General features: G+C 36.4%; 1 protein-coding gene across 3 annotated transcripts in view; it reads left to right on the top strand.

The window, feature by feature from the left end:
- ATR (ATR serine/threonine kinase) overlaps window positions 1-26,831 on the top strand; it is a 133,418-nt gene that overhangs the window by 92,568 nt on the left and 14,019 nt on the right. For all 3 annotated transcript variants that reach the window (XM_037736836.1, XM_037736835.1, XM_017523751.2), the window contains 11 exons: window positions 687-866; window positions 10,015-10,157; window positions 12,484-12,581; window positions 13,101-13,333; window positions 14,579-14,713; window positions 16,450-16,659; window positions 18,047-18,190; window positions 21,694-21,844; window positions 24,342-24,498; window positions 24,615-24,768; window positions 26,287-26,438. In XM_037736836.1, coding sequence (XP_037592764.1) covers window positions 687-866; window positions 10,015-10,157; window positions 12,484-12,581; window positions 13,101-13,333; window positions 14,579-14,713; window positions 16,450-16,659; window positions 18,047-18,190; window positions 21,694-21,844; window positions 24,342-24,498; window positions 24,615-24,768; window positions 26,287-26,438 — 1,757 coding nt within the window. The remainder of the gene's footprint in view (window positions 1-686; window positions 867-10,014; window positions 10,158-12,483; window positions 12,582-13,100; window positions 13,334-14,578; window positions 14,714-16,449; window positions 16,660-18,046; window positions 18,191-21,693; window positions 21,845-24,341; window positions 24,499-24,614; window positions 24,769-26,286; window positions 26,439-26,831) is intronic.

Raw genomic sequence — 26,831 nt, 5'->3', positions numbered from 1 at the left:
CCTGGCCTCAAGCAATCCTCCCACCTCAGCCCGCACTTTGTAGAAAAGACTATAAGCATAAGTCACCATACCTCACTTTCTCTTTTATTAAGAGACAGGATCTTGCTCTGTCACCCAGGCCGGAGTGCAGTGGTGCATCGTAGCTCACTATAACCTCAAATTCCTGGGCTCAAGCAATCCTTCCCCCTCAGCCTTCTGAGTAGCTAGAACTATAGACATGAGCCACTGAACCTGACTAATTTTAAAATTTTTTGTAGAGACAGGATCTTGCTATGTTGCCCAGGCTAGTATCAAACTCCTGGCCTCAAGCAGTCCCCCTGCCTTGGCATCCGAAAGCACTGGAGTTACAGATGTGAGTCACTGTGCCCAGCTATTCCTAATATTTTCAGTCGACTATTGGTTGAATCCATTGATGTGGAACCTGTGGACACAGAGGGTCGACTCCAATTATAAAATTAATTAGTAAATGAATGAATGAGATGAAATGAAGCAATGCTTCAGTTTTAGAATTTTACTTTAATAAGGGGCAAATAAAAGAGAAACATGAAATTACAAATGGATTTGTACAAAAACATTTTTTCTTTTTCTTTTTTCTGTAAGATATACAAAAACTTAACTAATACTCTCACAGAAAATAGAAATATGTTTTTAAATTAAAGGGCTTATTGTTGCCTTTTTTCTTTTAGGGTGATGTCCACCAGGCACTAATTGTTCTTCAGAAAGGTGTTGAATTATGTTTTCCGGAAAATGAAACCCCACTTGAGGGTAAGAACATGTTAATCCATGGTCGAGCTATGCTGCTAGTGGGTCGATTTATGGAAGAAACAGCTAACTTCGAAAGCAATGCAATTATGAAAAAATATAAGGCAAGTATATGCATAATGCAGTTTTAGTTAACTCTTTGTTGATGGGATAAAATGGCTTAAGTCTGTATGGAAAAACATACCTATAAAAATAACTAGGAAATTGTTTTGACTTTTCAGTGGGTATATAACATAAGTATATGGAATTAACACAAAATAAATATACTCATGAAATTGCCACCAACTCAAGAAATAGAATACTATTTGAGCTCTATAACCCCACTCCTCTTCATCTCAGTAATCACTGTTCTCACCCTCTATCTCAAAGTTAACTACGTCCTAGCCTGAAAATTTTTGAGCAAAACCAAAGTATAACTTCTTTACTAGGTATTAAACTTCGTATGGATGGTGTTGGAAGAGATATACCTCTCAATAATCCATGGGTCAATGAAAACTTTTCAGTGGAAATTTAAAAATACTTTGAATTGAATGATAATAAAAATGACATATCAAAACCTGTGCAGCTAAAGCAATTCTTAAAAGGGATTTAAAATTTGATTTGCATATACTAGAAGAAAATAAAGGTTCAAAATTAACGATCTAAGTATCCATCCCAAAGAGTCAGAAAAGAAACTGAAAAAGTAAGCGGAGACAAAAACATAGAAGAAAGGAAATAATAAAGCAAAGAGCAGGTGGCTAGAATTTGTGGGACAGATTAACCGAGAGAAAAAAGTTAAACAGAATAGTTCCTATCTGCATAGGAATTGTGTTGGCTGAATACTAGCCTGCACAGGAATAATTCAGAATTTTATGAGGCCAAGCTAGGAATAATTGCTGGGGAAAGAATAAACATGCGGAGGCTATAAGAACAATTTCCAGAGCTCACACAGGATTGAGAGTCATTCAGATTACAGGATTGAGAATTATTCAGTCTGCCAGCCAGATTGAGAGGCCTCATTGCTTAATATGGAGCATTCAGTAAAAATCTTAAAAGGGCCACACCTTAGAAGTAGGACTAAATTTAGCTGGGCATGGTGGCGCGTGCCTGTAATCCCAGCTACTCGGGAGGCTGAGGCAGGAGAATTGCCTGAACCCAGGAGGCGGAGGTTGCGGTGAGCCGAGATCGCGCCATTGCACTCCAGCCTGGGCAACAAGAGCGAAACTCCGTCTCAAAAAAAAAAAAATAATAAATAAAGAAGTAGGACTAAATTAGTTCTAGGCTAAAAGCTACTGTATATCCATACTAGAAGAACAGTAAAACAAGCTTTAAGAGGATTATACTGATCATCAAGTAACCTTACTGCCTGCCAGATGAAAGTCTAATGCTCTTTAAAGCAAGACAACAAAAAAAATTTTTTTTTTTTTTTTTTTTTGAGACGGAGTTTCGCTCTTGTTGCCCAGGCTGGAGTGCAATGGCGCGATCTCGGCTCACCGCAACCTCCGCCTCCTGGGTTCAGGCAATTCTCCTGCCTCAGCCTCCCGAGTAGCTGGGATTACAGGCACGCGCCACCATGCCCAGCTAATTTTTTGTATTTTTAGTAGAGACGGGGTTTCACCGTGTTGACCAGGATGGTCTCGATCTCTTGACCTCGTGATCCACCCATCTCGGCCTCCCAAAGTGCTGGGATTACAGGCTTGAGCCACCGCGCCCGGCCCTAATTTTTTGTATTTTTAGTAGAGACGGGGTTTCACCATGTTGCCCAGGATGGTCTCGATCTCTCGACCTCGTGATCCACCCGCCTCGGCCTCCCAAAGTGCTGGGATTACAGGCTTGAGCCACTGCGCCCGGCCGACAACAAAATTTAAAACTTGACAACATAAAAATATGTCTTGCATCCAATAAAAAATTACTATGTGAATGGAGAAGCAGAAATATTTGAGCCATAGATAGGAAAAAAAAAATCAATAGGAATAGTTCTAGAAATGACAGAGATAATGACATTTATAGATAAGGATTTTAAAATAGCTATTGTAAATAGGCTCCATAAATTTAAGAACATAAACAAAAATAAGAGCATGATGAGAAGAGAGAGAACTCAAAGATACAAGAAAGACCTAAATAGGACCAAGAGCCAAAGCAAATGGCACAGACAGTGCTTATCTTTAGATCCAGGAGGTGTTGCGTTCTGATGAAGACAAATAGGAGTCCAGCTCCTGCTCCTTGCCTACAAGAAGATGTCATGCCACCTAAGAAACTAATCTTGATTTGCATTAAAAACTATATTATCCTATAGGGCAGTGATAATGAGGCAGTTTCTGAAACCATGCTTGGTAAGTTTCACCTTCCCAGTTGGAGAGATCTTCTGAATTTATCATAGTATGTAAGACACACCAACTTATGAGGCACACAAAAACTCACCAATACTCAACAGCAGAATTTGATAGCCCATATTCCAGTTCTCCCATCTCTGCTTCGGTATAAAGCCAGGGTTAAGGAAGAGAGATGTCCTCAGACTACCAGCTTTTCAGGTTCTGTTTCCTCTGCATATACCCCTAATTTCCTGTGATAAAGGCCTGAGTAGCCTCTTCTCTTGTTCTGGTTGCACATACATGATGTAGACAGAAATGAGCAGAGAAAAGAATAGACGCTGACTACTGTAGAATGACATGCAGATCCAAGGGGCCACATACTGCATTATTGCACTTACATGAAACGGCCAGAATAAGCAAATCCATAGAGACAGAACATAAATTAATGAGTACCGGAGGCTGAGGCTTGGAACTGGGAAGTAACTGCTAATTGGTACAATTTTTTTTTTTTGGAGTGGTGAAAGTGTTCTGGAATTAGAAAGTGGTGATAGTTACACAACTCAGAGAATATACTAAAAACAACTTTAGAAGTATGAACTTTATAATATATTAATTATATCCCAGTAGAGCTGTTATTTTAAAATATTGTACAAATGGCAATTTTTAGATAAAAAAGGAAGTAAAAGATACAAGGACTAGTAAAAAAAAATAGGATATTTATTAATTGAAGATGATAAGAATACATACATATATAGAAAATTCAAGCCGGGCACGGTGGCTCATGCCTGTAATCCCAGCACTTTAGGAGGCTGAGGCGGGCGGATCACCTGAGAGATAGGGAGTTTGAGACCAGCCTGACCAACATGGAGAAACCCCATCTCTACTAAAAATACAAAATTAGCTGGGCATGGTGGTGCATGCTTGTAATCCCAGCTAGTTGGGGAGGCTGAGGCAGGAGAATCGTTTGAACCCAGGAGGTGGAGGTTGCGGTGAGCCAAGATCGAGCCATTGCACTCCAGCTGGGCAACAGGAGTGAAACTCTGTCTCAAAAAAAAAAAAAAAAAAAAAAAAAAAAAAAAAAAAAAAAAAAAAAAAAAAAAAAAAATGGAAAAGAGAAAATTCAAACGATTATAAATAAATTATTCAAAATACTGAGTGAGTTAAACAAGATTGTCTGATGATTTTATTTCTATATGACAACAAGAAAGGAATTTGAAACATACCATTTACAAGCAAAAAGTGCTTGAACAGTTGGATATCTGGGAGGAAAAAAATGATCTTCAACCTCTACCTCCTACCATAGATAAAACTGCTTCAAAAAAAGTGGATTGGCCATTCGCCTGTAATCCCAGCACTTTGGGAGGCCGAGGTGAGCGGATCACAAGGTCAAGAGATCGAGACCATCCTGGGCCAACATGGTGAAACCCTGTCTCTACTAAAATATAAAAATTAGCTGGGCATGGTGGCGTGCATCTGTAGTCCCAGCTACTCGGGAGGCTGAGGCAGGAGAGTTGCTCGAACCCGGGAGGCGGAGGTTGCAGTGAGCTGAGATTGTGCCTCTGCACTCCAGCCTGGCACCTGGCAACAAAACAAGACTCTGTCTCCAAAAAAAAAAAAAAAAAGTGGGTTATAGATCTAAACTGAAAAGCTAAAATTATAAACTTCTAGATGAAAAAAAAAAAAAAAAAAAAAGTGGGTTATAGATCTAAACTGAAAAGCTAAAATTATAAACTTCTAGATGAAGAAAATCTTTACAACCTTAGGTTAGACAGTTTTCTTAGGTCACACAAAGCATTAAGCATTTAAAAAACAAAAAAACCCAATAAATTAGATTTTCATCAAAGTTAAAACCTTTTCTAAGAAAGACAGTTAAGAAAATGAAAAGATAAGCCTTAGACTGGGAGAAAATACTTGCAATGTACATATGACAGAGGATATGCATCTAAATTATAGAGAACCCTACAACTTTGTAAGACAATTTAAAGATCTATGATGCCAGAGACAGTGGCTCAGTTCTGTAATTCCAGTGCTTTGGGAGGCCAAGACCCAGGGATAACTTGAAGCCAGGAGTTCAAGACCAGCCTGAGCAATATAGTGAGAACCTGTCTTTACAAAAAATCTTTAATAATTAGCTGGGTATGGTGATGAATGCCTATATTCTTAGCTATTTAGGAGACTGAAGCAGGAGGATCACTTGAGCCTAGAAGTTCGAGGCTACGGTTAGCTATGATTGCACCACTGCACTCCAGCTTGAGTTACAGAGTGAAACTTTGTCTATTAAAAATATATATAAAGATCTGCAAAAGTCTTGGATAGGCACTTCGTAAAGAATACATGGAAACAGCCAAAAAGCAAATGAGAAGATGCTTAACATCATTAGTCATTAGGAACATGCAAATTAAAACCACAATGATATAACACATTATACTCTAAACTGGCTAAAGTCTAAGAGACTAGGAGTACCTATTAATGCAATAAATGCACCTGGTGGGAATATAAAAAGTTAACTTAAATCTACCGTATTCCATTCCATTCTTAGGTGTTTATTCAACACAAACAATTACATATGTCAATAAAAAGACTTGTACACAATTGTTTATAGTAGCTTTAGTCACAAAAACTGGAAATAGACCAGCTGGCCATTCTCAGAAGAATGGATAAACAAACTGTGATATAGCTGTATAGTGGAATACTACTCTACAGTAAGAAGAAATGAACTACTAGTACATGCAACAAGGTAGATGAATGTCACAGATTTGCTGAAAGAAAGAAGAGGGACATAACAGACAGCATGCTTGTATGATTCCATTGATATGACATTTTAGAACAGGTACAACTAATGTATATGGATAGAAATTATATCAGTAGTTGCCTGGGTAGTTGGCAGGAGAGTGATGGCAAGGGTGGGTGCCCATAAGAACTTTGGAGAGAGTTAGAAATGTTCATTTTCTTGACTGGAATGATGGTTCCATGGATATATATGTTTGTCAAAAGTTATCAGTTTGTACTTAATGTGTAAATTTTATTGTATGAAAGTTCTGCCTTGAGAAAGTTGATTTAAATTTTTATTTTATTTTATTTTTGAGACAGGGTCTTGTGCTATCAACCCAGGCTGGAGTGCAATGGCATGATTATGGGTCACTGCAGCCTCTAGCTCCTGGGCTTAAGTGATCCTCCCACTTTAACCTCTCAAGTACCTGGGACTGTAGGCACACACCATCACACCCAGCTAATTTTGGATTTTGTGGAGATAGGGTCTTGCTGTTCTGCCAAGACTGGTCTCAAACTCCCTGGCCTCAACTGATCCTCCCGCCTCTGCCTCCCAAAGTGCTGGGATTATAGGTGTGAGCCACCATGCATGCCCAGCTTAAAATTTTTAAAGATATCATTTAGGATAGCAATAAAAATATGGAATGCCTAGGATTAAATTGCACATAAGACCTCTCCAAAAAATAAAAATTAAAACATTAGTGAGTGAAGTAAAAAAGACCTAAATAAATTGGTAGCTAGAATACATGCATGAATGGGAAAACTCAGTAACATAATTATTTCACTGTAAATTGACCTAGGGGTTTAATACAGTACTCACCAAATGCTGACAGGTAATTGACAATTAGAATTCAAAATTTATGTGGAAACATAAAGGCCAAGAATAACCAGGAAGCTTTTCTGTCACCTTTAATTTTTTGTTTTATTTTGAAATAATCTTTGACTTTTAAAATGTTGCTAGTAGTATAGAGAATTCCCATATCCACCCTTTGCCAGGTTTCCCTAATTGTAATATCTTACGCTACCATAGTATCAGAAGTGGGAAGTTAACATTGATAAACAACACTGTTAACTATCGGTCAACCACATTTCAGTGGTTTTCCCAATAGTGTCCTTTTGCTGTCTAGAATTGGTAATCCCATATAGCATTAGTTGTCATATCTCCTTAGTCTCCTCCAATCTATCTGAGATGCTCTTTACTATATTGTGTGAGGTCAGGTGCAGGGAGAAAATAGTTGGCCCAATCAAAAGACGTAACTGGGGAGAGTTAATGAAAAACTAGGTTAAGGAAAATTAACAAAGGATGGTGAAACTACCCCATAGCTAGCAACAACAGAGAATCATTGCTAATTCTAGACCTGAAGGAGCAAAAGGATAGGGTGTTTACTGAAACCTGTAAAGAGAGCTAAATTTGTAGGAAAGGGCCACTGGGCCAGAATTTAACCTTAGGGAATGAAACACAACCACTGTCAACTGCAGTCCAGCAGAAAGGAAATCAGCAGGTACAAAGACCTTAACCTCACTCTCCTCCTCACCCTCTACTGCCTTCCATTGATTGAACTTGACAGGAAGCCAGAGGGCAAACAGGCCCATTGATATAAATCATAAATTTCAATTTCCTGGGCCACTGAGCAGAGTGGAAAAGGCTAAACATGGCAAGTATATCTGTCTGGAGGGGCAAACAGTGAATAACCAAAATAGTCTTTTCAGTAAATGTTGTTGTATCACTTGGATATCTTACAAGAAAAAAAAAATCAAACTTGATGCCTTCTTCCCACCATAAACAAAAGTAAACTTTAGGTAGATTGTTAATCTAGGTCAGAAGTTAAACATAACAAAATCATTAACCATAAAATAAACAATAATTTATGTTTATCAGAAGATACTATTGTGAGTTAGAGGCAAGCTACAGATTAGAAGATATTTCCGGCTGGGTGTGGTGGCTCACGCCTGTAATCCAAGCACTTTGGAGGCCAAGGCGGGCAGATCACCCGAGGTTGGGAGTTCAAGACCAGCCTGACCAACATGGTGAAACCCCGTCTTAAAAAAAAAAAAAAAAGATATTTCCAATATATTAGAGGCTCATATCCAGAATATGACCCAGCATGTCCCCATAGGATATATACAAGAATGTTTATAACATTATTATTTGTGGATTTTATATTGGAAGTAACCCAAATAGCATTCAGTTACAGAGTGGATAAATACTTTGTAACATATTCTTATAATGGATTATTATTTGGTAAACTTAATTTATATGCAACAACTTGGATTAATATCACAAATGTAACGTTGAATGAAAGAAGCCAGTTAAAAAATAATACATGTAGGGGCAGGCATGGTGGCTCATGCCTATAATCCCAGCACTTTGGGAGGTTGAGGCGGGTGGATTGCTTAAGCTGAGGAGTTCAAGACCTGCTTGGGCAACATGGCAAAACCCCATCTCTACAAAAAAAAAATACAAAAAGTAGCTGGGTGTGGTGGTGTATGCCTGTAGTCTCAGCTGCTCCATAGACTGAGGAGGAAGGATCACCTTGAGCCTAGGAGTTCAAGGCTGCAGGGAGTCATGAGCATGTCACTGCACTTCAGCCAGAGCAACAGAGCAAAACCTTGTCTCTAATAATAATTATTATAGTATGATTCTGTTTATTTAAAAGTTCAAAAACAGACAAAACAAAACTGGAGTTCTTGTATGAGGATGATCAATTTGTGATAAGTGATCAAGTTGTACACATGAGATTCATGTATGTTTCTGTATATAAACTTTATTTTTCAAAAGAAAAGTTAAAAATCTTAACTAAAAATGGGGAGAGAGAGAGCAGTAGAGAGGGAGGGAGGAGGTTTTATATAAAGGTAATTACTTTGTAATAAGTGATCAAGCTGTAAATGTAAAATTTGTATATTTTTCTGTATGAATTTTACTTTTCAAAATAAATATTTAAAATCTAAGCTGAAATGAGAGTGGTAAGAGGAAGGAAGTTAGGGGAAGAGGAAGAAAGGAAGACAGATGGGGAGGAAGAAAGGAAGACAGATGGAAAGGAAGAAAGGAAGGAAAGACCAGATTGACTAATATGTTTTTCTGGCAGCCCTTGCCCTGTGTGGCTGGTTAGGTGCATGAACCTAGCATGTACCACACATCTAATCATGTCTTTCTGTCCTCTATTCCCAGGCAGGTTTGTGTCTGTAGAGTCTCAAGATTAGAATCAGTAGAAACTCAGGGTCTCACTTAAGGTTTCTGGTCTAAACTATGTTCTTAAATTTGTTTCGATTAAAAGTAGAACTTCATTAAAAAAAAAATGGTCAATGATCCTATGTATTTCCTATCACATTTCATATAAAATATTAAAAATTAATAAACCACACAAATGTTTAAGTCAGGAACATCAAGAAGAAATAACAAAGGAGACTGAGTGTGGCCAGAAAGAGAGGAGAAAACTTGGAAGACAGTGGCCTGACAGAAGTCAAGGGATGAAAGCATTTGAAAGAAGTGGCTCAGGCAACAGAAACAGATATTGAAGAGAGTTCAAATGATAAAAGAACTGTAAAATGTCTCTTGGATTTAAGGAGCTCCTTAGTGAAGTGATGAAGACTGAAGCTGAAAAGAAATAGTTTTAGGAATGAATGTGAGGTGGAGAAATTCTTTCTAGAAGCCTGCTTCTGAAGGAGTTGAGAGAAAGGCAATAACTTGTGAGAGATCTTGGAGAAAACCAGTATACCTGATTTTTATTTTAGCATAATTTTTATGCTTTTTAAAGTCCTACCCTCTTTAGAGATTTGATATTACTTCTGCTTTGAGGATTTTTTAAAATGCCTTTCATGATATATATCTATACACATACACATACACACACACACACACACACACACCCCACTTTAACCCATCTAGACACTACTTTGATATATCTTTTAAAGTGGTAATATAAATGGAATTTTCTTCTCCTAAGTTGCGAATTCTTCCAACACTATTTCGTGCTGGACAGTGGAGAGCCCACCAGAACCAGTCAGCCCTCCTGAAAAAGCCTTTGTAAGAAGATAGCTGTTCCTTACCCATATCAAAAATTGAGTCTGCTTTTGACTTTGCTTTGCCTAGATAAAGGTCACATACTTTTGATCCCTAATCATCTATTCATACTTTACTTCCCAGCATAATGTGAGATTTCTTTAGGTGAGTATCCTGTGTTCTTTTTTACAGGATGTGACTGCATGCCTGCCAGAATGGGAGGATGGGCATTTCTACCTTGCCAAGTACTATGACAAATTGATGCCCATGGTCACAGACAACAAAATGGAAAAGCAAGGTGATCTCATCTGGTATATAGTTCTTCATTTTGGCAGGTGAGTGTGAGAACTGCATGTTTGCAGATTAAATATGTAAGGATGACTATTAATATTGAAACTTATCACATGTCTTAGCATATTCTAGGTATTTTCTGGCTTATCACTTATTCAGTATATCACCTTAGATAAGATGTAAATTTTTTCTTTATGCAACTTTTTTCTTCACTTTAAGAACTAATTTTTTAAACGAAAAAAGTAATTTTTCATTTAAAAGTGATAGGCATGTGTTTTGGAAAAAGTCTCTCTAACCATGTTATTCCTCTGCTCTCACACCAACACAAAATCATCAACACGGTAGAAGACTTCTGTGACCAAAGATGTGGGGTTTTTTTCCCCATATACCAACCAGTGGACACCAGCTTGGTGTCCTCCAAGCCTGTTCTGACATTCCACCTGGAGACAGTGTCATTCCTGAAAAGTTGAGGACTTGGTCACACAAGACTGTCCCTTCCTTCCCCTAGTTGCAAGTCTGGGCCTCTGGAACATCTGACTAACTGGCTTCAAGTTGGGGTTCTCACAACCTCCTCTTGGGTTCAATAAATTTGCTAGAGCAGCTCACAGAACTCAGGGAAACACGTTTACTGGTTTATTAAGAAAGATATTTTAAAGAATACAGATAAACAGCCTGATGAAGAGTTACATAGGGTACGTTCTGGAGGGTTCCAGCACAGGAGCTTCTGTCTTTATGCAGATGGGATGTGCCATCCTCCTGGCACACGGATGAGGTCTTCATCACCTTCCTGTCAGCCTCCATGTGCTCAACTCTCTGGAAGCTCTCCAAACCGTGTCCTGTGGGGTTTTTAATGGAGTCTTTATTACATGGGTATGATTGACAACCATGTACAAATGTGAGTGGACAAAAAGCTCATAATGTAAACCTAGCAAGGCCTGTATGTTCAAACTTTTCTTGGCCTCTTTTATATAACATTCCGTCTTCTAGGGTATGGGGCAGGATCCTCTCTGGAATGAGGATTTTTTTTTTTTTTTTTTTTTTTTTGAGGCGAAGTCTCACTCTGTCGCCCAGGCAGTGTGCAGCAGCATGATCTCGGCTCACTGCAACCTCTGCCTCCCCGGTTCAAGCGATTCTCCTGCTTCAGCCTCCTGAGTAGCTGGGATTACAGGTGCTCACCACCACACCTGGCTAATTTTTTTTTAGTAGAGACAGCATTTCACCATGTTGGTCAGGCTGGTCTCAAACTTTTGACCTTGTGATCCACCTGCCGGTGCCTCCCAAAGTGCTGGGATTACAGTTGTGAGCTATGGCGCCCAGCATGGAATGAGGATCTTTCGACCCACAGTCAGATTAGAATCCTGCCTTGGGCTGGTAAGTGAAGGACAAGAGAATCTTATAGAGAGAGATTCTGTTTCCTGAGGCCTAAAGTGCCCTGACATTGTAACAAGGAGTTAAGAGCCAGTAACTGTGAACTAAAACCAGTGTATGCGTTGTAATACCACAGCATGTATTTTTAAAAAATTCAACAGTACCAAATTAAGTATCCTTCCCATTCCAGACCCTCATCCCCTGAGTCTCCAACTGTAGAGTTTCAGAAGACCCTAAATTTCATGGAGACACACACCCACACACACACACAAATGTTTTGAGATAAAGTCTCACACTGACACCTAGGCTGGAGTGCAGTGGCGTGATCTCAGCTCACTGCAACCTCCACCTCCCAGGTTGAAACAATTCTCCTGCCTTAGCCTTCTGAGTAGCTGGAATTGCAGGTGCACACCACCACGTCCAATTAATTTTCTCCCAGGCAGAATCATTCATATAGTTTTAATATGTAGATATTGATTCCTATTTTTGAATAAAAGGAGAGCATGATAAAGCCAGAATTTCAAGAATATTAGTCTGGAGTTTATTGAAGGGAAGAAATGTGGAATTAGGTGACTATAATTTCCCATAAATTAAATGATTGGACCTGACCTAGGCTTATGGCCAAAGAATGCAAATGAAGGCACACAGATCCTAAGGAAAGATTAAAAGAAGTATTGATAGATTTTGATTAGAGCAGAATTTATACATTATGCAATATGTTTAATGTATATGTATATTTGTATATGTATATGTATATTTGTACATATACTGTAAGTGGAAACATAGTGTGTGTACATGTTTTTGATACAAGGAATATAGAGCTAAATGAGGAATATAATAAAAAAGTAGAAAGAGGAGTCAAAAATAACTTATAGGAAGAAATATTTATACCATAATTTTTGTGAAAAGGATATATATAACTGATGTGGTTGTTTGAACCTTTAAATTTTAATTTATATTAAGAAGCTATGCTAATAATGTTCCTCTTTTATATAATTGCAGATCTCTACAATATGGAAATCAGTTCATATATCAGTCAATGCCACGAATGTTAACACTATGGCTTGATTATGGTACAAAGGCATATGAATGGGAAAAAGGTATAACTCTTCACATAAAAATTTTAAAGGACTAGGAATTACAACTTTGGTATAAAGTCAGAATTGGCTGGACAGTCTAAATTCCTAAAAGCTTAGAAGGCATTTGATAATTAAGATGCTATGTAAGTGTGAGTAAGAAACTAAATGTTAAAAAGGAAAGGAAAGACAAATCATAGACTTTTAAAGTAGTTATAATTCAGGGCTTCAAGTAAAAATCGATTATTTCTTGATGAACCTAACACATATTAAAAGTATTAGTTTTAGCCAAATAGTTTACCCTAAAACTTAAAATGGGTGGTGAACATTAATGTCCCTTGGGTTTTTGAAATGGCTTTAAATATTTTTTCTAGTTGGACAGAGACAACTGTCTTTTCACAAATTGGCAACTGATCTAGGTTTGGGTATGGAAATAACATATTTTAAAGCTATTTTTAAAACAAAATTTTTCTTCTGTGAAATGAACTGATGTATTGATTTTTCTTTTTCCTTAAATGCTTTTTAAACTTTTTTTACCCCCAGCTGGCCGCTCTGATCGTGTACAAATGAGGAATGATTTGGGTAAAATAAACAAGGTTATCACAGAGCATACAAACTGTTTAGCTCCGTATCAGTTTTTGACGGCTTTTTCACAGTTGATCTCTCGAATTTGTCATTCTCATGATGAAGTTTTTGTTGTCTTGATGGAAATAATAGCCAAAGTATTTCTAGCCTATCCTCAACAAGCAATGTGGATGATGACAGCTGTGTCAAAGGTAATCACCAGGGTCTTTTACCATTTTATATGAATTGATTATGTAATACTAATATGTAGATACAAGTTCCGGGGTTTCTCTTCTATATTAGATTAGTAATTTTAAATGTGTTTTAAAATTATAGCATTCTATCTTAATTTAATATTTGAATATATTTACCGGATGAAATGAAGTAATTAGTATGTTTAAGATCAAAGAATTCAGCATGTTTTCTTTATGAAGTATAGTAAACTGTTCATGCTTAATGCAAAATTATTACCTATGTTTTCACAAATGTTTTAATCCAAAGTACCTGAATTTTTTTTTCTCTTAAGAGACAGGATCTTTCTCTGTTGCCCAGACTGGAGTGCAGTGGTGGGATCTTAGCTCAGTACAGCCTCAAAGTCCTGGGTTCAAGTGATCCTCTTGCCTCAGCTTCCCAGTAGCTGGGACGGTAGGGGTGTGGTACTATGTACATGTGATTTTTAGATTTTTTGGTAGAAACGGGATCTTGCTATGTTGCTTAGGCTGTACTCAAACTCCTGGTCTCAACTGGTCCTTCTGCTTTGGCCTCCCAAAGTGCTGGGATTATACGCATGAGCAATTGTGCCCTGCCAGTACCTGAATTATTAATAGTAAAAAAATCTGTATTGCATCATTAATTGGAATTCATATATTGATCAGTATATGTAATAAGTAAATATTTTAGAGAATGTAAATACAGAGACATAAAACAAAAATAAAAATTCACACCTTGGACCATTCATTAATATTTTGATATAATTTTATTTGTATATTTTCTATCATATTTTAACACTCCATTTAATTATGTTACCATATAATTTCATATTTTTCACTTAAGATTGTTTCTATGTTATTAAATATACTTTGAAGGTATAATTTTAATATATAAAATTCTAAAAAATAGCTTTTCAATAACTTATTTAACTAGTTGGTCATTAAGGTTATTCCCATTTTTCTTGCTGTTGTAACACACCTAGATATGTCTGTGCTTATTCTCATTTCTAATTATTTCTTTGGGGCAGATTATTTCTTGAGGGCAGATCCCTGTAACTTTATAATTCACAAAGTTATAGGGTGGCAGTATTTGTATGGTTCTTGATAGCATTGCCCAATTGATTTTCAGGAAATTTGTATCAGTATAAACTCTCATCATGAATACTTTTTAAGATGATTTTTGTTAATCAGAAATTTTGTCTTTTAAAAATCTTGTATAAAATAGCATTTAACTCTTTTTTATGACAGTCTTCTTATCCCATGCGTGTGAACAGATGCAAGGAAATCCTAAATAAAGCCATTCATATGAAAAAGTCCTTAGAGAAGTTTGTTGGAGATGCAACTCGCCTAACAGATAAGCTTCTAGAATTGTGCAATAAACCGGTACTATCATAATCTTATTGCGTATTAAACCGATGTCGGGTAATATTATATATATATAAAATCTTATATATAATTTGAGCTATTTTTCATTTGATTAATTAAAATTCTAACTTATAGATGTATACATATATCAAAATGTATTATATATTTTAATTATGATTTATCTTAATAAAACAGTTTTTAATATTTCTAATATATGTTCAAATACCCTCTGATATTTCTAGAAGTTCTTCTTAATGTAATTAAGAATTTTCCAAGAGTAGATTATCCATGGTTATCAGAAATTTTTAGTAGATAATATGAAGTAAGCCGTAAAAATATAAGTATGTAAAATATTCAAAGTTACTTAAAGTACTCTCTATGATTATATCATATTTTAAACTTTCAAAATTCATATACATTACTAAACTGCACTTATGATAGGGAAAAAGGTTGGGGTTTTGCTTTTCATTCTTTCAGTATACATTTCAGTGCCTACGAGCAGACAAGCACTCTGCTAAGGAACACAAGATGAATAAAATATGTTTCTGAGGTGCTCATAGTCGTATAGAGAACTAAGCAGATGGTTATCTAGAGTAATAAGTACTTTTTTCAGTAGATTTGTGACTAAAGTAGGAACATGGTTAGAGGAGCGACCTCACTATTCTACCTAAAAAATTAGAGAAAAATCCCCAAGGATATGTGGGAAAGATAAAATGGGAGGTGGGGATGGCTATAAGGAGGGAGAGAGAGGCTCTTTAATAAGGTATATAGCTAGATTTCACTTGACAAATATTCCAAGTCCATCAGTGTTTATAGATGAAAAGATATAGACTATTTCTCACCTTTCCTTTATCAATAATCTCAAAAGGATAATCTGCCTTTTTTAATTCCATTAATCCCATTTGACCTCTAATGCACTTGACATTGTCAAAAACAGTGTTACAGTGGCCAACATTTATTAAACACTAACACTGTTGTAAGTGCTTTACATGTACAGGTTTCCAGTTCTTTATCTGAAACCTTTGTGGCAAGCTACACTTAGAAATTCAGGATTTTTAAGGTAATGTAAGTGCATATTTAATAGGGCATATTTAATATTTGATATTTCCACTGAGGGTAACCTGTTGGAGCATCCCATAATTAAACACATAATTGTTTCTCAGTGAGAGTCTGATTTACAGAATTCTTTGGATTGTCTAACATTGGTAATAGATTGTGGGCCTCTACTGTCTCCTTTAATCATTAAACAATTCTATGATGTCGGTGCTATTGTTTTTTTTTTTTTTTTTTTTTTTTTTTTTTGAGACGGAGTTTCACTCTTGTTACCCAGGCTGGAGTGCAGTGGCGCGATCTCGGCTCACCACAACCTCCGCCTCCTGGGTTCAGGCAATTCTCCTGCCTCAGCCTCCTGAGTAGCTGGGACTACAGGCACGCGCCACCATGCCCAGCTAATTTTTTGTAGTTTTAGTAGAGACGGGGTTTCACCATGTTGACCAGGATGGTCTCGAGCTCTTGACCTCGTGATCCACCCCCCTCGGCCTCCCAAAGTGCTGGGATTACAGGCTTGAGCCACCGTGCCCGGCGGTGCTATTGTTAATGAGATAAATGATACAGGTTATTATGGGATAGTTAGAATATACTTAGAAAACTACAGACTGCTGAACCTTTGTAAGTAAGATATTGTAATAGTGAAATTTTTGTTATAGTTGAATTTAAGGTAAACTCAAATTAAAATGCATGCCTTATATTTTCAGGTTGATGGAAGTAGTTCCACATTAAGCATGAGCACTCATTTTAGAATGCTTAAAAAGCTGGTAGAAGAAGCAACATTTAGTGAAATCCTCATTCCTCTGCAATCAGTCATGATACCTACACTTCCATCAATTCTGGGAACCCATGCTAACCATGCTAGCCATGAGCCATTTCCTGGACATTGGGCCTATATTGCAGGATTTGATGATACGGTAAACTTGAGTTTTATATGACTTTGTTTTTAAAATTTAGTTTTTAAAAACTTCAAATTAAGATAAAAAGTATATTTTACAGAATCTACAAGAGTCTTTTTTGTGAAGAAAAATATAATTAGAAATACAGAAAAGTAAGCCTCATTTGTACTGATGGCAAAAATATTCAGTGATTTAAAAAAGTTCTGATTCATGATTCACATTCACCCTAATATTTTGATTTTTCAAATGCTCCTGTTGTTTTAGTATGAATATAACCTTTACTTTTTCACAATTAGATTTTTCTTCTCTGTCTCTTTCTTTTTTTTTAAACAGAGTCTCATTCTGTTGCCCAGGCTGGAGTGCAGTGGTGCGATCTTGGCTCACTGCAACCTCTGCTTCCCAGACTCAAGCAGTCCACCCATCTCAGCCTCCTGAGTAGCTGGGACTACAGGTGCACACCACCACGCCTAGCTAATTTTTTAATTATTTGTAGATACGGGATTTCGTCATGTTGCCTAGGCTAGTCTGGAAGGCCTAGACTCAAGCCATCCTCCTACTCAGCCTTCCCAAGTGTTAGTATAACAGATGTGAGCCACTGTACCCAGCCTATGCTTTGTTTTTAATTTAAGCAGCATTATTCACCTCATTTACTTACTTCATTGGTTACACTGAATGTTGGAGGAGTTTGTTTTTTCAAAAATCAAATTACTTTCAATTGATAAACATTTCTGAACATGAAAGACATTGAAAAACAGTCTCAGGTTCTGCAGAAAGATCCTGAAAAGATGTTTCAAAAATCTTTTAGGCCGGTGTGGTGTCTCTTGCCTATAATACTAGCACTCTGGGAGGCTAAGGCGGGTGGATCACGAGGTTAGGAGTTCGAGACCAGCCTGGCCAATATGTTGAAACTCCATCTCTACTAAAAATACAAAAAAAACTAGCCGGTCACGGTGGCGCACGCCTGTAGTCCCAGCTACTCAGGAGGCTGAGGCAGGAGAATTGCTTGAACCCAGGAGGCAGAGGTTGCAGTGAGCTGAGATTATGTCACTGCACTCCAGCCTGGGCAATAGAGGGAGATTCCGTCTCAAAAGAAAAAAAAAATTTAAACATTTTGACTGCTTTGAAGGGGGCTGCCTAAATTTGAATATGTAAGTACTTGTATTGGCAATGAAGGAATCTTTTTATGTCATAGCTATTTCTAATGGGTTAAAATGTGTTTCTGTTCATAGACAGTCATTCTTTTCATAGTTCATAGATAATTAAAAGAAATTTTTAAAGTACAAATTTACTATACAATATAGCTTGTAATATTTTTTATTTTTTAATGTAGCTTAAGGTTTATAATATATAGACATTTAAACAGAAATTTTTGGCCCTAATTCATGTATAACTCATCATCCTTTAGGTGGAAATTCTTGCTTCTCTTCAGAAACCAAAGAAAATTTCTTTAAAAGGGTCAGATGGAAAGTTCTACATCATGATGTGTAAGCCAAAAGATGACCTGAGAAAGGATTGTAGACTAATGGAATTCAATTCCTTGATTAATAAGGTTTGGAGATAGTTTGCATTATTTTATTTATTTATTTAGTTTTTTTTGACTATTATAAAACCAGAATGGTTTTATTTCAAAGTTACTATAATTACTATCAATGTGATATAGGCATTTTAGTATGCAAACAGATCACTCTTAAAAAGCAGGAATGAAATATACTGTCTTTTTCATTTTCACCTACTTTTTGTATTGAGATAAAATGTACGTAACATAAAATTTAACATATAATAATTTTTAAAGTATATCGTTCAGTGTCATTAAGTACATTCATATTGTTACACACCATCACCACCATCCCTCTCCAGAACTTTTTCATCTTCCCAAATTGGAGCTCTGTATCTATTAAACAGTAACTTCCCATTTCCCTTCCCCTCAGCCTCCAGCAACCATTATTTTGTCTCCATGAATAACCTTTTGAGGTACCTAATATAAGTATAGTATTTATCCTTTTATGACTGGCTTAAATCACTTGGCATTATTCAAAGTTCATTCATTTTATAGCATGTGTCAGAATTTCCTCCCTCTTAAAGCCAAATAAAATAGATAAAATGAAGCCTATTGTTTTTCATCCACATTTTATTTATCTATTCATCCATTGGTGGACATTTGGGTGGTCTGCCTTTTGGCTATCGTGTTAATATATTTATCAAAAGATAAATAGGCTGGGTGCAGTGGCTCATGCCTATAATCCCAACACTTTGGGAGGCCTGGGAAAGGGGATCATTTGAAGCCAAGAGTTTGAGACCAGCCTGGCCTACATAGTGAAACCCTGTCTCTACAAAATATTAAAGAAAAAAAATTATCCAGGCATGATGGCACATGCCTTTAGTCCCAGCTACTTGGGAGGCTGAGGCAGGAGGATTGATTGAGCCCAGGAGTTTGAGGCTACAGTGAGCTATGATCATGCCACTGCACTCTAACCCAGATAACAGAGCCAAGACCCTGACTCTGATAAACAGATAAATAAAAGGTAATCATTAGCATTTTGTCAGTTCTGTTGCTATTTGATTTATATCTCAAAGATGATACGAGGACTCTTATCAAAGAGTTATTATAAATGTGTGGTTTATGTATTTTGAACTATTCTGTAACCAGGTATTTGTAAATGCATAGTGTATTTTTTTTTTCATTGGTAAAAATTGAACCATACTGTGGAAAGATGAAACTTGATTATTTTTCTACAAGCTTTTTCTCCCTTCTTCTCATTCCCTTCCCATATTTTAAAGTTGTAGATCTTTAGCATAGAAAAGATATAGCAGTAGATGAGTTTGTTTTTTAAAAAAGAACAGTTATAGTCTGCTTTGTTTAACCAAAAGTAATTTAAAAATTAATACCACATTAAAAACTACTTCAAAAGCAATATGAAAAGGAGGATTGTTTTTTATTTTAAAATATTGTTTGGGCTGGGTGTAGTTTCTTATGCCTGTAATCCCCGCACTTTGGGAGGCTGAGGCAGGCAGATCACTTGAGGCCAGTCGTTCGAGTCCAGCATGGCCAACATGGCAAAAACCTGTCTCTACTAAAAATACAAAAATTAGCCAGGCATGTTGGTGCACGCCTGTATTCCCAGCTACTTGGGAGGCTGAGGCATGAGAATTGCTTGAGCCTGGGAGTCGGAGGTTGCAATGAGCCTAGATTGCACTCCAGCCTGGGTAACAGAGCGAGATTATGTCTGAACAACAACAAAAAAGTCTTGTTTGGTAAAATGGTACCTTAATTCACTAACTAGTAAACCATTAGTATGTTCTTTCCAAAGCTCCCTGAGTATTTTTCTGAGTATCAGATTTACTTGAGTATCAAGTGGCCTGGCTTTAGTTTATAAATTTACATTAATCAGCTCTGTGACTTTAAAGTATTTTGTTACATTTTCTCTCATGAACATGGTAAAATAAAATAGCCTGATTGTAAAAAAAACTGTTAGTTTTGGAGGCCACACACTGATCTTATAATATATGAGATTCTAATGCCATACTGTTTTCCTGGTAGTTATGGAACCTGTTTCCTAAAGTGTAAAATGCATTTTTGGTCAGTGATTGTGCTTTTGAATTGAGTAGGTTACATTTATAGAAATATGCTTAGTTTGCTTACTTCATGCAGGTCTAGAATTAAACATAATACTGTTTCTTTTTACCTAATATATCAGGATCAATCAGATGAAATATGTAAGGCTTTCTTTTGCTAAGGGATAGCTTTTGAAATAAGGTTGTGATAAACCGAAAGAGAAGCAATGCATTTTGAGGATGTCATAGAACTCATGTTCTTTCGTTTATGTATTTTAGAAATAATTAAAATTAAATAGCAGACTGTGCCTAAGGACTTAATGTTTCGGTAATACTTGTAAAGCAATAGAAAATAAAACAGTAGGATTTTGTCATTGTTAAATATACAACTTAAATATTTTAAACACAATATTCTTGTCACATTAATAGTGAATAATTAAAAAGAAGGACCTACCTGGGACATTTTTAATAATTTGGAAATAGATTAGAGATACTGTCTCAGTAGTGTCCTTCCCTATCATTCGGAAGAATTACGTGTATATACCACATAATAAGCCTTCATTGACATTCTTTTGTTATGAAATGAACAATCTTTAGATATATTTGATATAACATTTAGAAATTTTGAATTCTATCTTGTTTTTAAATTCATGTGTATTTTTTTTCCCATTTTATTTTATTGCATTTTAGGTTTTGGGGTACATGTGAAGAACATGCAAAATTGTTGCATAGGTACACACGTGGCAGTGTGATTTGCTGCCTTCCTCCCCATCATCTACATCTGGCATTTCTCCCCTTGCTATCTCTCCCCAGCTCCCCACCCCCCACCGTCCCTCCCCTATTTCCCCCCAACTGACCCCAGTGTGTAGTGCTCCCCTCCCTGTGTCCATGTGTTCTCATTGTTCAACACCCGCCTATGAGTGAGAACATGCGGTGTTCGATCTTCTGCTCTTCTGTCAGTTTGCTGAGAATGATGGTTTCCAGGTTCATCCGTGTCCCTACAAAGGACCCAAACTCATCGTTTTTGATAGCTGCATAATATTCCATGGTGTATATGTGCCACATTTTCCCTATCCAGTCTATCGTCGATGGGCATTTGGGTTGGTTCCAGGTCTTTGCTATTGTAAACAGTGCTGCAATGAACATTCGTGTGCACGTGTCCTTATAGTAGAACGATTTGTAATCCTTTGGATATATACCCAGTAATGGGATTGCTGGGTCAAATGGAATTTCTATTTCTAGGTCCTTGAGGAATCGCCACACTGTCTTCCACAATGGTTGAACTAATTTACGCTCCCACCAACAGTGCAAAAGTGTTCCTATTTCTCCACATCCTCTCCAGCATCTGTTGTCTCCAGATTTTTTAATGATCGCCATTCTAACTGGCATGAGATGGTATCTCAATGTAGTTTTGATTTGCATTTCTCTAATGACCAGTGATGATGAGCATTTTTTCATATGTTTTTTGGCCTCATGTAATTCATGTGTATTTTTTAACAGTGCTTAAGAAAAGATGCAGAGTCTCGTAGAAGAGAACTTCATATTCGAACATATGCAGTTATTCCACTGAATGATGAATGTGGGATTATTGAATGGGTGAACAACACTGCTGGTTTGAGACCTATTCTAACCAAACTATATAAGGAAAAGGGTACTAAAATTCATTCTTATAAGTATATAGTGTGGGTATAATAGTTACTAAGTTATATAATATGGATAAAATTGGTATTAATATATGTTAGTATATTTTTTTATATGTCATAGTGAAATTTCTAGATTTTATATACAGAAACACTTTAGTGTTTCCCTCCTTCTCCCCCATCCCCTCCCTCCCCTTCTTCTCTCCCACTCCCTCCCCTCCCACTCATCCTTCCCTCCCTCCTCCCTTCCCTCCCCTCCCCTCCCTTACCTATTTTGATTCATTCCCCGTCTTCATCCAAAAAGAATTTGAGATAGCTTACAAAACTATATATGAATATTTGTTTTTCACAGATACTGGTTAACAATTCTGAAACTACTTTATGTGTATACAGTACTATTCTTTAGCAAATAAGTAAATATGTTGTGTCTAATGAGAGCCAGTTTTCTCACTGTTGGAGAAAGGAAAGGAAAGAGAGAAGGCTAGAATGAAGTCTGATATTTTAGATTGGAATAAGAGGCTCCAACTGTCCAAACCTGGGATAATTTGAGCAAATAAATAAATAATGACTGTAAACTATTATAACTCATGGAATAAATAATTAAACATGAATCCATACTGATATAAACAAATATGTAAATAAATAAATAGAAGTAGGAATAGTTCCTTATATTCTAATACCATTTCAATGAATAAATGTAGAAAGGAAGATGGAAATAGGAAATCACCAATTAGCAAAAATTATAGTAATAATTATTATGGGTAATGATTATTAATAGATGCTAAAATTAATAGGCAAAAGTATGAGAAACAGGTTATTTAAAGAATCTCAAAGTATCTCCCTGTCAGATACTTATTAATTATAAAGGGAAAAGTATAGTAACTTTACAGTAGAGAAACAAAAATTTCTGGTCAGAACTCTTTACAAATGTCAAAAGAGTTCTTGTCAGAACTCTTTACAAATGTCAAAGTAATGAAAGACAAAGAAAAATATTTCCCAGATTTAATAACATTAAGGGGACATGACAACTAAATGTAATGTGGAATCCTAGATTGGATCCTGACCCCCAAACAAAGTGTGCTAGCGGGACAGCTGGTGGAATTTGAATAAGGTCGGAAGTTTGGTTAATAATACTGTAACAATAGAATTTCCTGATTTGAATAACTGTACTATTGTACTATGGCTACGCATGATATGAACATTAAGGAAGGCTGGGTAAAGAATATATGGGATCTCCATATCATTGATGCAACTTGTTTTTATGACATCTAAACTTATTTTAAAATAAAACATTTTTGAAGTGCATATGGTGTAATATATTACAAATGAGTAGATCAGGTTCTGGAAGCTAAAGATACAAAATCAAGGTGCCATTAGGATCATGACCTCTCTGAAGACCTTTCTTTTGCCTTCTGGTGTTCTGTGACTTCTGGCTGTATAGTACCACATTGCCTTTATTGTTACATATTGTTGTCTCTATTTTCTTACAAGAACACCAGTCATTGGATTATTGAATTAAGGGCCCATCTTCGTGACTTTATCTTAACAATATTACATCTGCAAAGACCCTGTTTCCAAATAACGCCCACATTCCCGAGTACCAAGAATTAGGATTTCAGCATATTTTTTGAGAGACAAAGTTCAATTTATAACTTTAAGTAATACTGATAAATTACTATATTGTGGGTATTGTGCTAAGTATATTATGTACATTATTTTATTATTAACATGCCTGATTAGCCCTATTTTCTGGACAGTGCCAGAGAACTTATGTAACTTGTCTAAGTTCACAGTTGCAATACTGAAACTCAAAGACACTTGAGTCAGAGTTCAGAGAACTTGCTGTTGACTATTTTATGAGCATGAAATATTGTGTATGGATTTGGAAACATATTTTTTCTTTGATAATTTGTGTCAGTATAATTATGTATATATACATATATATTAATATGTACACATATATACAAAATAAGTTCATTCAAAGGGGACTTAATTCTGAGTCTTATATTCTGGAACTGTTTGATTTCACAACACTGGTTTTAGTTAACATTAATTTTCATCAATAAGAGGCTTCACTTGAGTAAGTACAGTGGTCCCTCCGTATCTGGGGGATTGCTTCCAGAATACCCTCACATACTAAAGTCCACACATACTCATGTCTCACAGCCCCACAGAACCTACATGTATGAAAAGTCACCCCTGAGTATACACTGATTTTGCATCCTATGTTTCTGATCCATGTTTGGTTGAAAAAAAAATCACATGTAAGTGGAACCACACAGTTCAAACTCACATTGTTCAAGGGTCATCTGTGTTAAGGGAAGATAATGTGATTTATTATTTTATTATACAATCAGTAACTTTATGCTTAATTGAAAATTTTTTATTCTTGTTTCTCAATAACAATTTGAATAAAAGTAGATGTTTCCTGTCCAAGTTTAACAAAAAAACTTTGCCCCTTTTTTTCATTTGGCTGATGTGATTCATGAACATTACTCTTCCTCTCAGGAGTGTATATGACAGGAAAAGAACTTCGCCAGTGTATGCTACCAAAGTCAGCAGCTTTATCTGAAAAACTCAAAGTATTCCGAGAATTTCTCCTGCCCAGGCATCCTCCTATTTTTCATGAGTGGTTTCTGAGAACGTTCCCTGATCCTACATCATGGTAAGTTACCAACAATATAATATGTTGTTATGATTGAATGTTTATTCTTAATATTTTAGATTTATATTTGCCTAATGTGGTATATGGATATTTCATAGGCATTGTGTTTCTTTTAGGTACAGTAGCAGATCAGCATACTGCCGTTCTACTGCAGTAATGTCAATGGTTGGTTACATTCTGGGGCTTGGAGACCGTCATGGTGAAAATATTCTCTTTGATTCTTTGACTGGTGAATGTGTACATGTGGATTTCAACTGTCTTTTCAATAAGGTATGTGACATGAATTACTCTTACTGATGGTATGTTTTCTCCTAATCTCCTTTCCTCAACAACTATTCTTCCTTGACATACCTGTTAGAAGCAGTTATACTCACAGTTGAGTTACATTGAGAATTTGTTGACTAGTTTTCATCAGTGGATCACATAGTAATGCATCTTAGGATGGAGAGGACTTAGAAGAGTGATATAGTACAGCTAGCACTGAATTTGAAGTCTAAAAGCATAGGTTTACCTTCTGACTCAATTAGTTATTAGTGCAGATCAGTTCATTTTACTGAGACTCAGTTTTAGAGACAGAGTAGTTTCCAAATGGTTTCCAAATCTAGCAACATATCAGAATTATCCAAGAATTTAAAAAAATTTACAGCAGTTGTAACACCCAGGAGATTCAGATTCTTTAGGTCCAGAATGGGGCCTGGGAATAAATTAAGGCAATTGCACCCATCTTTCAGGCCCCCTATAATTATCCAGTATTATAATCCTGCAGGGCAAACGGGTAGGTTACCACACTATTTTCTTCACCCTCATCATCTACAGGTTGCCTTGTGTTGTCACAAGAAACCAAGAAAGATCATAGACCCAACTGAGAACAAATCAGAGATAAAACACTGGCATGGGTTAATCATACAAGAGAGGAATTTAGGGTAACTGATTAGAGGTATGAAAGGTCCCTAGAAAAGGCAGGTTAGAGGATAGCAGAAAATAAACAACTAGACTTCATTATATGACATGTTTTATTTCCTTTATGAGGGATGTGAGTGTCTGACCCTTGGCTGCTTCTCTTCTCTTGTTTTAAGATGAAAGTATTTAAGCAAAGTAGAAATATGTGAGAATATTTGTATTTTATATTATTTAAGAAAGACCTTAACTAAGTTAATATGGGACTAAATATTGAATGCATAAAATTTCTCTGCAATACTGCTCATTCACTATACTAAACTCAGTGAAAGGTAAGTACATTTATCTTCTAGATCTTATTCAAGATCAAGTGTGGTTTCAGTTCCATAAAAGCAAAGCCAGAGCTATATGGCACCTTCATGTTATAAACCTCTAATGTAGTTACAACATAAATATTTTGAGTGTATTTTTGCTCTTTGCTAAAAGCATCTGTACATGGGGCCAGGCGTAGTGGCTCATGCCTGTAATCCCGGCACTTTGGGAGGCCAAGGTGGGCAGATGACCTGAGGTCAGGAGTTCGAGACCATCCTGGCTAACATGGTGAAACCCCATCTCTACTGAAAATACAAAAATTAGCCGGTTGTGGTGGCAGGTGCCTGTAATCTCAGCTACTTGGGAGGCCGAGGCAGGAGAATTGCTGGAACGTGGGAGGCGGAGGCTGCAGTGAGCTGAGATCATTGCCACTACACTCAAGCCTGGGTGACAGAGCAAAACTCCGTCTCAAAAAATGAAATTAAATTAAAAAAAAAAGAATCTGGACATGAAGTTCTTTGAGTAAAAATTTTTAAATTCTAACATTGTTAGTTTGTAACGAAATGTATTGTTTCTAAGGGAGAAACCTTTGAAGTTCCAGAAATTGTACCATTTCGCCTGACTCATAATATGGTTAATGGAATGGGTCCTATGGGAACAGAGGGTCTTTTTCGAAGAGCATGTGAAGTTACAATGAGGCTGATGCGTGATCAGCGAGAGCCTTTATTGAGGTAATCATCTATACTTTGTAAATAATTTAGCAGTATGTTTTTATATAGGAACCACTTTGCACTGACTGAAAGTTTTCTTAAATAGCTTTATGCAGATATAATTTACATACCATAAATTCACCCCTTTAAAAGTACATACTTCAGTGGTTTTTAGTATATTCACAAGATTTTGCAACCATTACCACTATCTAATTTTAAAACATTTTTATGAACCCAAAAAGAAATTCCATAGGCATTAGCAGTCGCTCCCAATACCTTTCCCCTCCCACCCCCGCTATCTCTGTAACCACTCATGTATAATACTTTCTGTCTCTGGATTACCTATTCTGGACATTTCATATAAATGGAGTCATTAATATGTGGCTTTTTTTTTTTTTTTTTTTTTTTTTTTTT

Source organism: Cebus imitator, unplaced genomic scaffold (genome assembly GCF_001604975.1).
Source record: "Cebus imitator isolate Cc_AM_T3 unplaced genomic scaffold, Cebus_imitator-1.0 Scaffold30, whole genome shotgun sequence".
Lineage (NCBI taxonomy): Eukaryota > Metazoa > Chordata > Mammalia > Primates > Cebidae > Cebus > Cebus imitator.
This window is presented reverse-complemented; position numbering and strand designations above follow the sequence as displayed.